The 16,074-nt window shown below is 38.6% G+C and overlaps 1 protein-coding gene across 3 annotated transcripts in view; it reads right to left on the bottom strand.

The window, feature by feature from the left end:
• Positions 1-16,074, bottom strand: part of cadm2a (cell adhesion molecule 2a) — a 200,851-nt gene that overhangs the window by 34,962 nt on the left and 149,815 nt on the right. For all 3 annotated transcript variants that reach the window (XM_040150909.1, XM_040150911.1, XM_040150910.1), the window contains 2 exons: positions 3,731-3,883; positions 410-547 (listed from right to left, as the gene is read on the bottom strand). In XM_040150909.1, the coding sequence (XP_040006843.1) occupies positions 410-547; positions 3,731-3,883 (291 nt within the window). The remainder of the gene's footprint in view (positions 1-409; positions 548-3,730; positions 3,884-16,074) is intronic.

The following is a 16,074-nucleotide window of genomic DNA, read 5'->3' as shown; positions in this document are numbered from 1 at the left end:
GTTTAGTTTTTCAGAACTATAGTAACTTACATAATTGCTCTGTGAGAAAATTCTAACCCTAAAAAATATCTATTCCAATTCTTAAGGAAATTCTTTGATTTAGTTTCTAAAAACAGATTAATCGTGTCTTAAAAGAAAGAGAAAACCCAAGTGATGAAAGACACCCAACTTGACAATGTCAAAAACAAACCAACAATCAGCCCATCTTCTGTGAGTGGAAAAGTAAGCATCCTCACTCCTGGTTATGGAAAAAGGGATAATTTTATCTGATCTAATCCTAATTTCCCCTAAAAAAGTTTTGTCAGCAGCCATAACTCTCATTCTGAAACCCTTGACATAGTGTTTGGATGACATACTTCTCTGCTCTATGTTTCACACGGATGTAAATGCAGATACAGATGTTACCTACCTTTGACCTCCTTCTCATTCCTGAACCAGCGCAGATCAGCGGCGGGCTTGCTGCCCTGAGTGATGCAGGTCAGAGTGATGTGGTCACCCTCCATGGCAGGCTTTGTCAAGCCATCGATCTCTGGCTTCTCTGGTACACCTAGAGGATGGAAGGAAGATCACAGCGATGGCACTAATTGAAACACAGCAGTATGTCATTATGCAACAAGAACATTATGCTGTATTGGAAATTATCCTCCAGCTCGGCCTCCGGCAGGGAGATTAGAGAGCAGACTGCAGAGCAGCATCCCTGAGCAGTGTCCTGCTCGAGGACATATCAGGGAGGATTCTTGCTTTGGATGGTCTCGCTAACCACTGGGCCTTCCCCTTCTTTACGGGCCGGTTCACATGAATTAAAAAGAACCTAGTGGTATTTAGGCATGCAGATACTTTTGGTTTTCTTCGGCCAGGTTGTGAAACATCTGTGCCACAAGTCATATACAAAAGGGGTGAATGGATAGAGACCAAATGTCCAGGTTTCTCTGGGTACTTCTACTAAATAATAGTCCCTATGACAAAGGAAAAACCAAAAATAAAAGGTGCAAGTTGAAAAATGTGTTTTTTTATGTGTGTGTGTGTATGTGTGTGTAGATGTGGACAAGCAAAGGCTTATGACCACAGAGGAGGCCAAGAGGTTGTACAGAAAATGGTAATTACTGGCCTTTCCTATAATGAGTGTTCTAAGTGTGTAGTGTCTGCCTTTCTAATGTCAATGAGCAATAAGTCTGCCTCAGGCTGAGTGACTGAAAGGTCTGTCAGTCAATGCCATTGACTGACTATGGCCTTGTCTGTCTCACCACCTCCTGTAAGGTTTATTATCAGAGTTAAAGGTCCTCCTGTTTTCTGTTTACCATCCTTTTGAAGGAACAAACTGCACACACCATCCTAACCATAGCCGATGCTTGGTAGATACAGCATGCAGTGAGATCTATCCCTGCTCATCTTAATAGATGCTATACATGTCATTTTCAGTGTGCATGTTTTTCTATGCAAATTGTTCAATTCATCGTGTTCAAGTGTGTAAAGTGCAAGTGTCACTATATCTAAGCATTGCAGTGCGTGTGTAAGTATGTGAATAAGTAAGTGTGGCTTGACTCTGAAAAGTGTATGATGGTTTTTCTCACACACTGAAAGAGAGCAGATCAAATACAATGCTCATCTTATACAGTCAAGTTCCCCTTGGGTGGCTAGAGGCTGCAAAGCTTTAATCCTTCTCCCTGTTTGTGTGTGACTGTGTGTCTGTGTATTTGTGAGTGTAGAGTGTTGTGGGTGTGTGTGTTTGTTTCTCTTCTCATTTGTGCATCATGGATTTGTGTGTGCTGCGGTGTATTTGTGTGTGCATGACTGTTTTCAGCATTACCACTAGCGCTTTCAAGACATCAAAAAGAAATGAGAGCTCGATTTCTGATGCTAGGTGAAAAAAAACAACAAAAAAACAACAACAAAAAACTGGATTTCACTGATAATTCCTGTGGTCATTGTGAGAAGTTATTTAGAACCGAAATCAAATTCAATTACCAACAACTGAACTTTTGTGTCGCGCATTTTTATCCAAGCTTGTGGTGTGGTTCTAGGGATGGCAATGTCAGTCTGTTGGTTGATCCAACACTGGGATCAACTGGTCAACACTGAAATATCTATGATATGGATTACCAAGAAAAGTTGTTCAGACAATTATAACACCCACTGGATGAATTGTAGTGATTCCTTAGTGGTGATTCCTTGACTTTTCCTGTAGCACCAGCACAAGGTTCACATTTGTGGTTTTTAGTGAAACGTCTCAACAGCTATCGGATAGATTTGACATGGAATTTGTTACACACATCCATGAGCCGCTAAAGAAGAACTGTACTAATCACCAGGTCAATATTTTAATTTGTCCGCAACTTTGTTTTCTGACTTAATACCTACCTAAAATACAGTTACTGTTGCTGGCTATATGCTCTTAGTCTTGTTGATGTTTATAATATTGATAACATGAACGACATAAATATCCTCTGGAATTCATACTTGAGTAATGTTAGTGATTTATTTATAATTGTATTTATAAGGTTTTAAAAATTGTATTTGTGGTTATAGATAGATGTATATATTTATTCACCAAATAATATTTTGAGAGGATTTGAATGTCAAGGTCATTTGATTGCATGTTTATTTAAGTTTTTGGTATTTTGTCCAAATGATTTTTAGTGTTGTCCTGTGTTCATTCCCAGCACTCAGTGTTCTAAAACCAGGCCATTCCCAGATTATTTTGCATGCTCCTTAAATCGCCCTCTGTTTCCTGGCTTGGACCATTAACTATTGTTTAGTATTGCAAAATAATTTTCTCCATATCCTTATTGAGCAGTAGCCTTTAATGTCGCTAATTCTCAGAATGCTTGTTAACACAGCGAGCCAGCTAATGGTCCTGGAGTGCACTAGCACATCTATTAACATTAGCGAAAACTAATTGGCAAGATAATAAGCCCAGTGGCAGGAAACGAAACAATGTTTTTTTGGGCCGATGATCACAACACAAACATTACCAAAGGGAGAGACACACCAAGGTTGCACAATTTTCTAGAGTTGTTATTATAATAATAAATTTTGAAATTGACCAATACACAAAATTAAATACACATAATGATAGAATCATTGCATACATGTGGTAGAGATTTTTTTTTTCAAGTCACTGCACTGTACTAGAAAATTTGGTAAATATGTCAAAACATGTCCAATCTTACAATGTTACCTTGGAACATTTTTGGATCTGCACAAAATACTTCTCACTTTTTCCTTGGCCAGTGATTTTACTTTCAGCCCAGTTTTAATGAAACCTTTTAACACATTTTTGCTAACTCCAGCTGTCTGCAATGTACCGTACTTTTTGGGCTCATCTTTCTGTATGTGTGGTAATGTTGATGTTTTTTTTTTTTTTAAATCGAAATCTTTCAGACGAAATGGATTTTAATATTGGTCAGATCCTTGGAGCATTCTGCATGTTTATCAATCCACAATCAAAAGCAGCCTATGTAGACCATAAGGCATTGCAGCCGCAAGACATGAGGGAGTACAACTTTTTCTTTCTTCTCGTCTTCTCGCTAGCCTGCCATTTTTGCCTGCTTTACAAACGTGTTTGCTTACTTTGTTCAAAGTAATTTTGGGAAATGCAGGATTTTTTTTTTTTTTTAACTATGGAAAACCAGACAGACTGAGGAACGGTGTGACTGATTTTATGTCACAGTGTATCCACAAATGAGCATTTCCTTGAAGAAGGAGCTGTTTGTTTAGATCCTGTACTTACCTAGAACAGTCAGGTAGGCCTTGGCTGTTCTGACAGGCATGGTGAAGAGAGAACAGGTGTACATGCCTTCATCAGACAGTGTGACATCACTGATGCTGATGGTCAGCTCCGACCATGATGCACGCACCAGCTCAATCCTGTTGTCCCTTAAAGCTGGACAGAGAGACAGACCGAGACAGGCAGAGAGTCAGTAAACATTACAAACGGATAAAAGTTTAGCCAACTAAAGAGATCAGGGCAAGTTCAGCATTGTTACCGGGAGACAAACTTAAGCTCCTACTGTATAATCCGAGTTTCATGATTTTCATATAAAACTATAACATTTGAAACAGTGTAATATTTAGAAACAGTTTAGTTGACTCTCTTTCGCTTTTTCTTTTTTCGTTTGGTAAAACTAGTTCATATAATGTTTCTGTATCGTATTATTAGTTCATCTTCTGTATTTTATATTACGGTAAGGGCACAAACTGTGTAGAGCTGGGAGTCCATTCTGTTTTGTCTATTGGGTAGACCACAGTCAAATAGACAGTGGGAATTAAAGAGTGAGAGTAGAAGAGGCACACTTAGAGAGTTTAACAAATGCGAGATCACAGCAGCATGAAACAGCAAAGTAAAAGAGATCAGTGGTGTGGTAATATTTTGCTGTCTCCCTATTATATGAGAGTAGACATTTACATATTGTTAAAACAACAGCAACAGCATCTTAACCACACGTACATTATTCTTATCCAACAGAATCTGTACGAACGTGCCAGAAAACATATACAGAAGTCAAACAGAGTTTGACCTTGAATAAGTAGAGCATCTCAAGCCAACCCTTCTTCTGTACCTGCAGTCATGCCTCCAAAAGTGAACAATTCAATCTTAGTCATTATTTACGAATATGCTAATTGAGCTGTTCTGTAACTACTCCTATTAGTACATAATGATATGCAATTTTGTCTATTGAGTATGAATTGCTAAACATGGTGGCACGGTGTGGTTATTGCCATTACCAAAACATGTTAGGCTCATTGCCATTGTTTACTACCTTGAAACAAAAATAGCACTTTTGCTGGCCACACCAAGCTGTGTAGTGTAAATAATGTATGTATGAATGGATTTAAATGCATAAACAATCAAAAATCGTATCAAAAAGTGACCTCAAAACTGAACTTTCTGTTAAATCTGAAAATGTATTCATCAGTACACCTCTACAGAAAACCATACTTATACAGCCTTCTCTGCTGGAAGCCCTTGTAGACATTTTACTTATATGAAAATGTAATCTTCCAAAAGACATAACGGGAATGGAAATCAATAATGCAATAACAGGCTGAGAGGCTGAGAAAGAGAGCTAACGAGAGTTTGGCAAGATGTGAGACTTGAAATGGATTTGCTGAAATTGGATGGCCAGTTGAAAGATACTCCAGGGTCTTCAAACTAGACTTTACACTTAATATCTATGATACAGTGGGAGCATGCACCTAGGTTCTACGACTGTGGTGCCACTTTGAAAACGACATGATTCATGCCTGTTGTTTTCCAAGGGGTGCACAGTGGTATACAGAACAGCGCAAAAGTCTGCTTTGTATTGTGAGAACGGACCACGTGAGTGTGCAAAAAAATTTCATTCATTCTGTTTCTGTGGCCTTGGCTGCTCAAGAAATTTATTCAATCCTTCCTTCTGCAAGTACATCGCCTTTCTACAAAACTTATTTAATATGAGAAGCCAAGGCTACTTTGCTTTCACTCTCCATCAAAGTGACTTGGAGCACACCTTGCTCAAGTGGAGGGTGTGTGTGTGTGTGAGTTTGCATGTGTGACTGTGCATAATTGGATTCAGCAGAGAAGAGGCATGATTATTTGTGCACAGGTGTTTGTATTATCTCTCAAGAGTGGGCACATGATAGAATACTCTTATCTTATGGTAATAGTGAGAAATTTGAAGAGTAAATGTGATTAGACCGTTTGCTTGTAAGTACTTTAGAGTGGCTGGCCGAATGAGAAATGAAACCCAAGGTACTGTACTAAAGTACTGAAACTGTGTTTCAACATCCTACAGCTTTCATCCATCGTTAAAAAAAAGTCCCTTTTCCTTCCAAAAAACCTTAACTTACCTAAACCACACAAATTGTGTAAATTCTTCTAAAACTACAATGCAAACCTTAATTAGTTTATACTGTATATCAAACACTTGATCAATCAAAATCTATACAAAAGTATGACGAAAATATAAAATGTGTTATTTACCAAGGATGTAAATCACAGTAACAGTCAATCAACTTTGGAAAGAGCTTCTTAGAACACTGTACAGACATTATCACTGTTTAAATGTAACTCGTGGCAATTCATTGTATTGCCAGATTCTGAGTCTTACACTTGATGATGAAATTAGTGCCAATTGAAACAGTATTAGCTGTGTTTTTACTCCCTTATGGCTGTAATTTGTCAGTCACTGGTAAATGTCCAGCTCTTGAGGTGACTCCGAAAGGAGGCACATAAGCTGCATCCTCTTTACAGCTCCTGTGTATGAATGCTGCGATGATTACACAGCTGACAAATGGAAAGGAATGTCAGTGAGTACACTATCTCATGTCACTCGGTCTGCCGAGGGATGGATAGCTTCGCTTTGCTGGTTCCAGGCTAAACACCTTCAGTAAATGGCAGTTGAGTTGTAATCAGTTTGGCTAAATGACAGCTGCTCTCTCTCATATATTATTGCATTTGTTCTGCCCCTTCCCGTCCCTCACAACACCTATCTCTACATGCTGCGTACTGAGCCTTAGAAGGCACGACAACTTGATATGAGCACATGACATATCTTTAGACTTAGCACCTGTGACAGTACATTCCTGTTTCTCTGTGTTTGTGCATGTGTGTGCCTGCGTGTGTTTGTGTGTGTGTGTGTGTGTGTGTGTGTGTGTGTGTGTGTGTGTGTGTGTGTGTGTGTGTGTGTGTGTGTGTGTAGGTGTGTGTTTGAGTACATGTGGCCATCAACGCAAGACCACCAGTGCACGACCACCAAATTAGTTTTAGTCTCTTGCACTGCCAGTTCAGCTAATGGTGAGAACTGTCCTGTAAAGATAGTTATTATGTTTCATGCAGAATGTATAAACACAAATTTATACACCCTGTCTCATCAAAGAATAAATTAAGGCAAAGAATAGATTATTTGGACTGATTCTAGACAAAGAAGCGATTATTTATGTATTATATTCCTCCCACCCAGACCTCATTCTTTTCGACTCAGGCAGCTCCACTAACCTGTGAAAGTGTACAAGTTAAACAATGCTTCAATTCAACTGCTGTCTTATTTGCTCCGGGCAAGGAAATATGAACAGGCAAATGTCAGAAAATAAATTTACTATTGCTGGCTTACTAACTGTGTGACTCTGGTTTCTTTCAAAACTTCAAAACTTCCTGTCACTCATCAGCTGCAACCTACAGCAATGGACACAGAAAATTATATATGATTCAATACTCCAGTTTTATTGAAACTGAAGATTGTGATCATTCAGAATAGAATTTTATTTTAGTGTATAATCATGCTCAAAGTGTTGTTTCTGCTTTTTTTTTTTTTTCAGTGTTTATAGGCGGATATCAGGGTGGTTTAGACACCAAAAAGCAGGATCATCCTGATCCCCCTGGAAGGGTGGATTCAGACTGGATTTAGAACCATGAAAGTTATTATATATAACCATGAAATCATGATATAACTGGTAAGGATCCTACAATGCAGTCAAGAACACTGAAAAAAACTATTCTTTACAGTTAATCAAATGAATAAAAGTCCTATATCAAGACTAACTAGACTAACAAGATTGTTTTGTCTTTGATTCTTTTATCCATTCAGACTCTGACTTTTGTCTTTAATGTCTTAGAGTAATTTAATTTAAATCAGACATATACTGTAAATTCAAATGAATTTGATTTAATTGTATAAGCTTGATTTTAATTTGTACACTTGAAACAAATGATTGATGAGGGTCACAGATGTAAACCTGACAGCTGACGCTTTCATATACAATACAACAATAAGACAGGACTAAGCTTAGACACAGACACACACACACACACACACACACACACACACACACACACACACACACACACACACACACACACACACACACACACACACACAGTGCATATGGCTCACATTTTTTAACGATTTTTCTATTGTATGTACAACAAAGTACAGTCCGCCTCCTTAGCCATGCAACCTCTGGTCTCTCATTCTAGGCCCAGTGAAAAAAAAATTGACAGAGAGTAGATGTGAGGAATGTATCCATTGCTATTTATCTGCAAAGGTGCTGCAGCTGCCTGCCATCCATTAGAGGCCATTAGTGCAGATGGTCCTGACTGTGTTCATGGAGGACAGCGCTGTTGTCAACATCAAAGGGTAGTGATTTTGTATTCCACAATAACTACTTACTGAATGTACAACCATGTTTTTTTGCTCATTTAGCCTTAGTCTGTGTCTCTGTGATTATAGAAAGAGAGACAAAAAGCAAAGCTCCACTTGTCAGCATCAAAGTTTGATTTTTTTCCTGCATCAAATGGTCAATATACCTCTGTCTATTTTGATTCTTGTTTGTTTACAGTTTGTATGTGTGTATGTGTGTGTGAGAGAGAGAGAGACAGAGAGAGAGAGAGAGGGAGATAGAAGTATTTTATACATTTGATTGCCATAATCTCTGCAGAACAAACACAGAGCTCTCTGTGACGATACAGTTTTAGGATTTTGCCCAAACAGATGCAGTTTGATATTCAGAAACCCAGTGACGGTGGCAAGATTTCTGATCTAATTACAAGTACTGGTGACCGTTGGCTCAGAGCACCTGTCCGTGCTGAGGTTCCCTTCAATGCAGCCATGACCGATCAGATTACAGAGAGTAAATGACTGTAACACCAAAGCCCGAACATTCTCTGTTCCCAAACAGTATAGAGTAATCGGATAGGGAAAAAACAGAATAGGAAAGTGTCAGCTATCTCTTTAAAAAAATCTGAAGAGAATGGGAAGAAAGGCACAACTTTGAATAGGGAAACTGAGACAGAAAGAAGCTGCACAGAGAGAAGGTCAAAGATGTCTTGTTGCTTTTAAATTAGAAGTGACATTTTTATTCTGAGGGAAGACGTTCAGCTAGCTGGTGAAAAAGTCTTATTGAAACTGACTGTGAATGATACAAACACACGTTTTGTATGATGTTAACATTCAATCATAATCTTTGACCCATTAATGAGTAACAGGTTAATACAAACAAATCATGTACAGTAACTATTACCCAATCCTTTCCTCCGTTAGTTTTTTTGGTCCATTGAGTCAGCATTCACATCATTCACAACATATCGGCTTTGTGTGATATCAGGTTATCAATTTATGCATGTGCGGGAGTGTGGGTCCAAAGCAGTGATTTTTTTATTTTTATTTTATTGGTGCATAATTTCCTAATAATTTTCAAAACGTCTCTCAGAAAGAACTATGTACTTAGGTACTAACACTACAACACTGTTCCACTGGTAAAATTCCAGTTACTTAATCCAATGAATTGCTAACATAACCTAGAGAGTCTTTGAGTCAGTGTCCAGCAGGTGGGCTGAACATACAAAAATGTAATTCTCATCTACAGGCAAACATACAGTTCAACATACTGTGTAAGGATAGGTAGGTTTTACGTGATAAATGAATGACTATTTACGTGAGATTAAATGGAGCTTTTTTTATTAAGGTAGGCTGCCTTGCATTAAAGATGAAATCTGTATCCTTTAACAGCATCTGATGTCATGTTTGTGGTGCTATTTCACCTCATTGCCGGTATGCAGTTAAATGTCTTCTACAGATCAGGTAACCATGTAGACCATGTAGAAATTACTGAAGCAATGGAATAATCAACATCAGTAATACTATACAGGTTACTACAATAATAATATACAGTACATACTGTATCATACAGTACATACATATCATGCAACATCAGTATGTTGCATGATATCTTTATAGCGTGGTAGTGGTACTAAGATGTGAATATGCAACATAGGCACATTTACGGCATCTGCCTTCTGAAAAGCAGTTGGCTACAGAGAGAGGAATCGATTGTTTCGTCTAACTCAGTCTTACACATTGTTCAGACACAGTTTGTATCTATATTCCAAACAAACAAACAAACAAACAAACAAAAGACCAAGGATATTGGTGCACGTTCATTCTTCATCCTGTTTGCTTTGCTGCATTTGATTTGAAAAGCCTGCTGTAGGCCGCTCTCTGCACTCTCTGACTGTTATGCTGATTATGGCTGGTGTGCTGTGCTGCATTCTGTCAGAACCTCAGCTCAACCTCAGGTTCAGCAGCAGCAACCTCTTTTCCCAAGATGCTACCCACTTCATATTATCTTTTTCACAACATCCATGTTTGCTAATTATTATTTCCCCGGTTCCTGATTTTTACAGCATACAGTACTATATCTTGTGAATGCAAGGCGATCTGACATCTCGTGCACCACAAGCACGGTCACAGAGAAATAACAACGGTCTTTTCTGCCTCCTGTTTCAAACACAATTACTCGCTGTGCATCCAAATCTGACCATGACACAGTCTGACTCAGTACTGATTGCTGTAAATGCCTGAGTTTCAGTTTCATCTCCATTACCCAACAAGAACTAAAAGGCAATCATTAATCTTTAAAAAAAAAATTTTTAGAGTGAAGTAACAAAACTACAAGTGTGAAAGTGACTTTAGACTCCAAAAAGCTTTTTCTGGCTCAACATGAGGAAACCTTGGTCTGTGATGCGACACAGCTGATGGTTTTTCATCGGTATGTTGCCAGAGCCTCACTAAAAGTGCACCGCATCACTAAGCAGACAACACAGCAGACCAGCTACATACTCTAGGTTTATATGCAATTCGTGTGCATACTGTGAACAACAGGAATACAGCACATGTCCATCATTAAAAGCAGCAGCAGTGTACATGATGTTTGTAGGCATGTGTGAATGCACATGAACGAAAGGTAATATATTTGTACATTAAGGAGGCAGTTATTGTAAAGGCATACAGTGTGCATGCAGAGTCAAATAGTCAGACTCTAAACTCACTCACTTTAAGCCTATAATGTTTGCACATTTGTCTTTGTCCATTTACTTCCCTCCCCTGTTCTCCCTCCTGCCCTTACCCCTCCCATCCCTCCCACTGTCCTCCCCTCCCTTCCCATTCTCTTCCTCTATCCAGGGACAGTATGTATTAGTATGGAACCTTGGCAGGTGTTTGCTCATTCAAATGACACAGTTTTATAATGAGAAAGTGCAAATTTCAGAATATACTGTACATTCCGCTGCCTCTGTCTGGTTCTTCCTTGTCAACAACCCATCTGGGGACTTGAGTTTGTCCGTGTCTGTGTGTGTATGTGTGCACGCGAGAGAGTCAGAGAGAAAAGCAAAGAGAATGCAATGTTTATCGAATAGCTTAATGTATATTCTGTATCTCAGCCGTTCCTCAACCTCCATTACCTGTCACACCTTTCTGAGGCATACCGGCTTTTTAAAAATTAAAGTGTGCCATACTTTATACAATAATTGGCTTGCGGAGATTTTTCCTGTGACAGAAATGATTTTCTTTCATCAATTACGACCTGCCATACCGAGTTCAGTGGGACAACCCTGCCAGACCTACTTCATTAAATCTTTTGAGAGAAGTGGGTCAGTGAGGAGACAGCTCTTGCCTACAAACCCTACTATATTTTGCAGAGATTTACATTTTCCCCCCAAAGCCCAAGTGTAGAAGAACGTGTACCTTGGTCTATAAGGAGGTACATATTTTTCTAGGGTACCCACTACAGCTATCCTTCAGAATGACTTTCAAAAGCTTTTGAAACAAAGTGGACAATGTGTGCAGAGCCCCATCTTCATGTTGATAATGCTAAAAATTTCTCACAAACAATTCTTAATTTCCAGTTCTATTGTAAAATATGGTTTCGCTTTCCAACTTTGTGTTCAAGACTTTCTCCCGGAAGAGAGGAAGAATAAGCCTGCCACTAAGTGTGAACTAATTATTCCTATTGCCTAAGGTATTTTTCTCTGCACCTCACAAATGATAAGTGGCCCTGCTAATAAAGGCAGTAACAACTGGATCTATTGCTTCATTTGACAGTGAAGTCTGTTTCTCACCCTAACCTGCTTTAAAGCAAAAGAAACAAAGCTGCCACCATTTCTCTGATTCACAGGCAACGCACACAATCAATGACAGCTATACAGATCTCTGCTTTTAATTATTATACTTGTCTGCACCTGTAAATATTATGCAAACACGAGTAAGTTGAAAAAAGCTATTTTAATCGAAAGCTGAATATTATACCCAAACACATGCAAAGAAAGAGCGGTGACAAAGAAAAGAAGATGCCGATGCTCAAGGTCAAAGAAAAAGTTTGCTGGTGTCTTCAAGAGGTGATAACTGTGTCTGAAAGCTCTCATAAAATGCCTCCTTAATTTCTCTCTTTCATCCCACCAAGGCCTACATTCCATCTCCTTTTTCCTCTTTTTCTTCCTCTCATGTTTCATGGTCCTTGTCTTAGAGAGAGGGGACTTGTTAGGGATCTTTGGAGATTTACAGTCAAGTTTTTTTTTCTATCAGAGAGAACACCGTGCCAATCTTCAGGCCGATATGAAAGGATGTTTCATAGAGGCACTCTTCCAGGAAATAATAAAAAAAAAAAGACAGCTGTTTCAAAAGTTTAACTTTCCTGCTAAGATTAAGTTTTGAGAGAAAGTTCTGCTATCTGTTTAATAAAAAGTCTGTCAGGCATTTCTTATTTTGTTATTTACTTTGGGAAACTTTTAAAAGCCTATCCCCTAAATTGCTCAGGCACAGACACTCTGAATGCATCAAAGCTTTCATGGTTGCATACTAGGGAGGTGGGATGCTTGACATTCCACAGGCGCACACATATATGTGCACTTACAAGCCTACACACACAAACACACACTCACACAACCCCAAACTGCCAGGAAATTGATTCAGATAGCTGAATATTTGACATCTGAGGACCCAAATAGTTTCATATTCAGCAGCTCAGGGGTCTAAAAATGAGCAGTTGGCCCTTACCTGTTCAGCCATAACACTAATCTTAATGTTTAAACAGATTCAATCAGTCTGCAGATGGCAAAGCGTAAGCAGAGGTGTTCACCACAGGTGCGGTAGGAACTTTGGTAATTTTGCAAAAAACATCAACATCTTATCGCTCATACATCAAAAAGGTGCAGATACTCTTACTGTATACAGGTAAAGAAACCGTCTTGAAGTAATGGACCAATGCTTATATGTGGTGACTCACTGAATTCAGACTGACGGGAAAGTGACCGAGTCACTGGGACCTTTTCATGGTTAGTTTGTCTTTTCCGTGAAACAGCAATAGCATGAGCCAAGACCAATCTAAGTCAAGACAACAAATGTGGCCTCTGAATATGCATTTATCAGGCAACATTTTTAAACTTTAACCAAGCATTTTTGGTAGAATGATGTCTGACACTGTATAACTGAAATTCATACTCAATGTATGGATAATTTCATTGGCAGATTATCATAATGGTTGTATGCAACGAAATATTCAACAATATAATATCCTGTGTGGAGGAACATTGGTGTAAATTGACTAGAGAGGATGAAATGTTAATTTGATATTACATTTGTTAATGTAAAAGCTGTTGGCACATACTTAAAGATGTAAAATAATAAGTAACAAAAAATAATGTTTTTTTGTTTCCTGTTTTTACTTCCAAATCCTTAAATGAAACCTTTTGATTCCTCCAGTGACAGTAAAAAAAAAACAAACCCAAAACAACAACAAAGACATCATTATCAGATCGTGTAAACATGGCGAAGAGTACATGTGCATACTTGACCAGTTTTGAAATCATTTCCTGATGTCAGAAAGTGAGTCGAGACAAAATGTCAGACAGCTAATTACTTATACCCTGCCTGTAAAATATACACAGCATGCTTTGTTTCCACACAGCTGCCAGTACCTGTGCCTGCTGCATTGGTAACATTTTGGACAAAGCTCTAATATATTCAGGTCTACTGAATGTGTGCTGGAGGCAAAAACTTTCTGATGCTTATAAGGACAGGTAAACCACGATCCTGCCATACTCTGAAAGGCAGATAATTAAAGGGAAAAGAAAGGGATCAAAGGACTACTGTAGATTGCAAATAAAAAAATTCCAGATGTGGGTGATGGAAAGGAATTGTTATGAAAAGGGGTTAAGAAATTACAGTAACCGTGCTGAATAAATGATTTAAATGTCATACCTTAGCCACTGCTCACACATGATGAATCCACTAAATAGGCCTGCAAATTTAGCCTGGAAAGTAATTATATATAGGTTCTTTCTAGTATGGGAAAAACGAATAAATTGTAATTATGCCTCACTACAAAATTTCTTCATCCAGGACATACAGTTATTATCATGTCTTGAATTACATAAAACCAAAGGAGCAATTTATAAAGAGATATTAGCCTCTTTTGAATCTTATAAAAGAGTGAATCCCTCTTGCCCAGTGCTCATCTCACTCTTGCTGTCGAAGCATAGTTTAAGTCCCTCAGTGGTAAGTGATGGAAAGGACAAAATTGGCTACTTTCAGGACAATGACTTATTTGAAATTCAAACAACTCTTCACAGCCATCGCAGCACCTTTGAGAGGATGGGAGACGAGAGGAGTCTCTTTCATCTGACTAAACGTCTTAGAGGTGAGCCTCAGTCTTGACATTAAACAACAACAGCCGTGAAACCGGCACCACTCAAAGGACTGAAATAGAGTCAGTTGCTGCATTTGCCTTTGTAAGCAATATGTTTATGCTAATGCTCTGTGGCTGACTTTAATAAAGGATGTAAGTGACACTCTTTGTGATACCACACATGTGCACCGATAACAATATGTTGAATTAGGCAGCAAACATGATTTCAACCATTTCCAGGTCCAGCTGATTTGCCTAAATACAGCCTATATTATCAATATAATGTGTATGATGTGTTTGAAAATTTTATATTTTCTATCTGCTATCTTGCCACTTATTCCAAGATAAAATATAAAAAATTCTACAAGAGTTATATCTCGATTTTAGTAAGTTAAAAACTCATTGTGTTTACAAATACTGTACATATCAGGAGTCAGCCAATAACCATAAAGTAGTAGGTGTTGAACTAACATCTTGTACGTTTGCATAAAGAAAAAAAACAGATATTTTTCAACTAACTGCAACAATAAAAAAGTATGCAGAAGAAATTGATGGGTTGGGGTTGTATTTTTTAGGAACTGTGTGCTTGACCTATTCCCCATTTTCTTCTTCCCAACAGGCAGCGAGGAAAATTAATCTGAAACCTACTGTGCTCAAAGGCGTTTGCAGCTGAGAAGCTGAGACATGTCTCCTTTCTCACACTGCCAGTGCTGGTAGCACATCTCACTGCTACCAGCAGTGAGATGGCATGTGCATCTGAATTTGCCACATTCAGTAGGACAACTCCCAAAAACACACAGACACACAAACATGCGCTCGCACACATAAACAAACACACACAGCCAACCCCAAACAGCAACACAATTCTGGGGCCTTAGTAGTATCCCTTTGCTTTTCTGATAATAAGAGAGTCCTTGACTTCTTTTTCATTTCCAAACTCAGAGCTCTGCACTGGAAATGCCACGAATAAGACCCCAAAGCCCAACCCCTGGTGTGATACGGAATAACCTGCAGAGAACATCACCTGTCGAGTTTGATGTTCAAAGCAGCTTTTTACTGATGCTCTTTCCAAAAAAGGAAAATGTGAACGGTTAAAAATTGAAACGCTTTGCACATGCATGCATTCACTTACTGTATGCAAAAATACATACAAACACAGACACACACAAGTACAAGTACAAAAATGGACAAGGAAGCCCAGTGGGCAGAGGGATAATGGAGGAAGACTGTGTAAATCCCATATGTGCTTAATCCAGACACTTACAAGAGAGTGTGATTCATACTCTATTACACTCGACTAATACAGCTGAGAGACGCACAGGGCACAATCATTTCAGCAGGCATGAACCAACAAAATAACACCCATGAATCCCATTTATGGGGACTTTACTGAAGAGGGTGTGAAAGGTCAGAAATAAACCTTTTGTACTTATTAGCCATTAAAACATTGTTGGCTTTGTGCCACACCCACAATTTCTGTGTGTGTATTGGTTAGTGTGTGTGTGTGTGTGTGCATCCCTGTGTCTGTGATTGTGTGGAAAGATAACAAGGGTTTGCTTCCGATTAATGGAAGGATTTTCTCTGTGGGACCATGCAGGTCTCCAGCAAATAAACTTTTTATTATACAGAGCTTGGAGT

Source organism: Xiphias gladius, chromosome 17 (assembly GCF_016859285.1).
Source record: "Xiphias gladius isolate SHS-SW01 ecotype Sanya breed wild chromosome 17, ASM1685928v1, whole genome shotgun sequence".
NCBI classification, from domain to species: domain Eukaryota; kingdom Metazoa; phylum Chordata; class Actinopteri; order Istiophoriformes; family Xiphiidae; genus Xiphias; species Xiphias gladius.
This window is presented reverse-complemented; position numbering and strand designations above follow the sequence as displayed.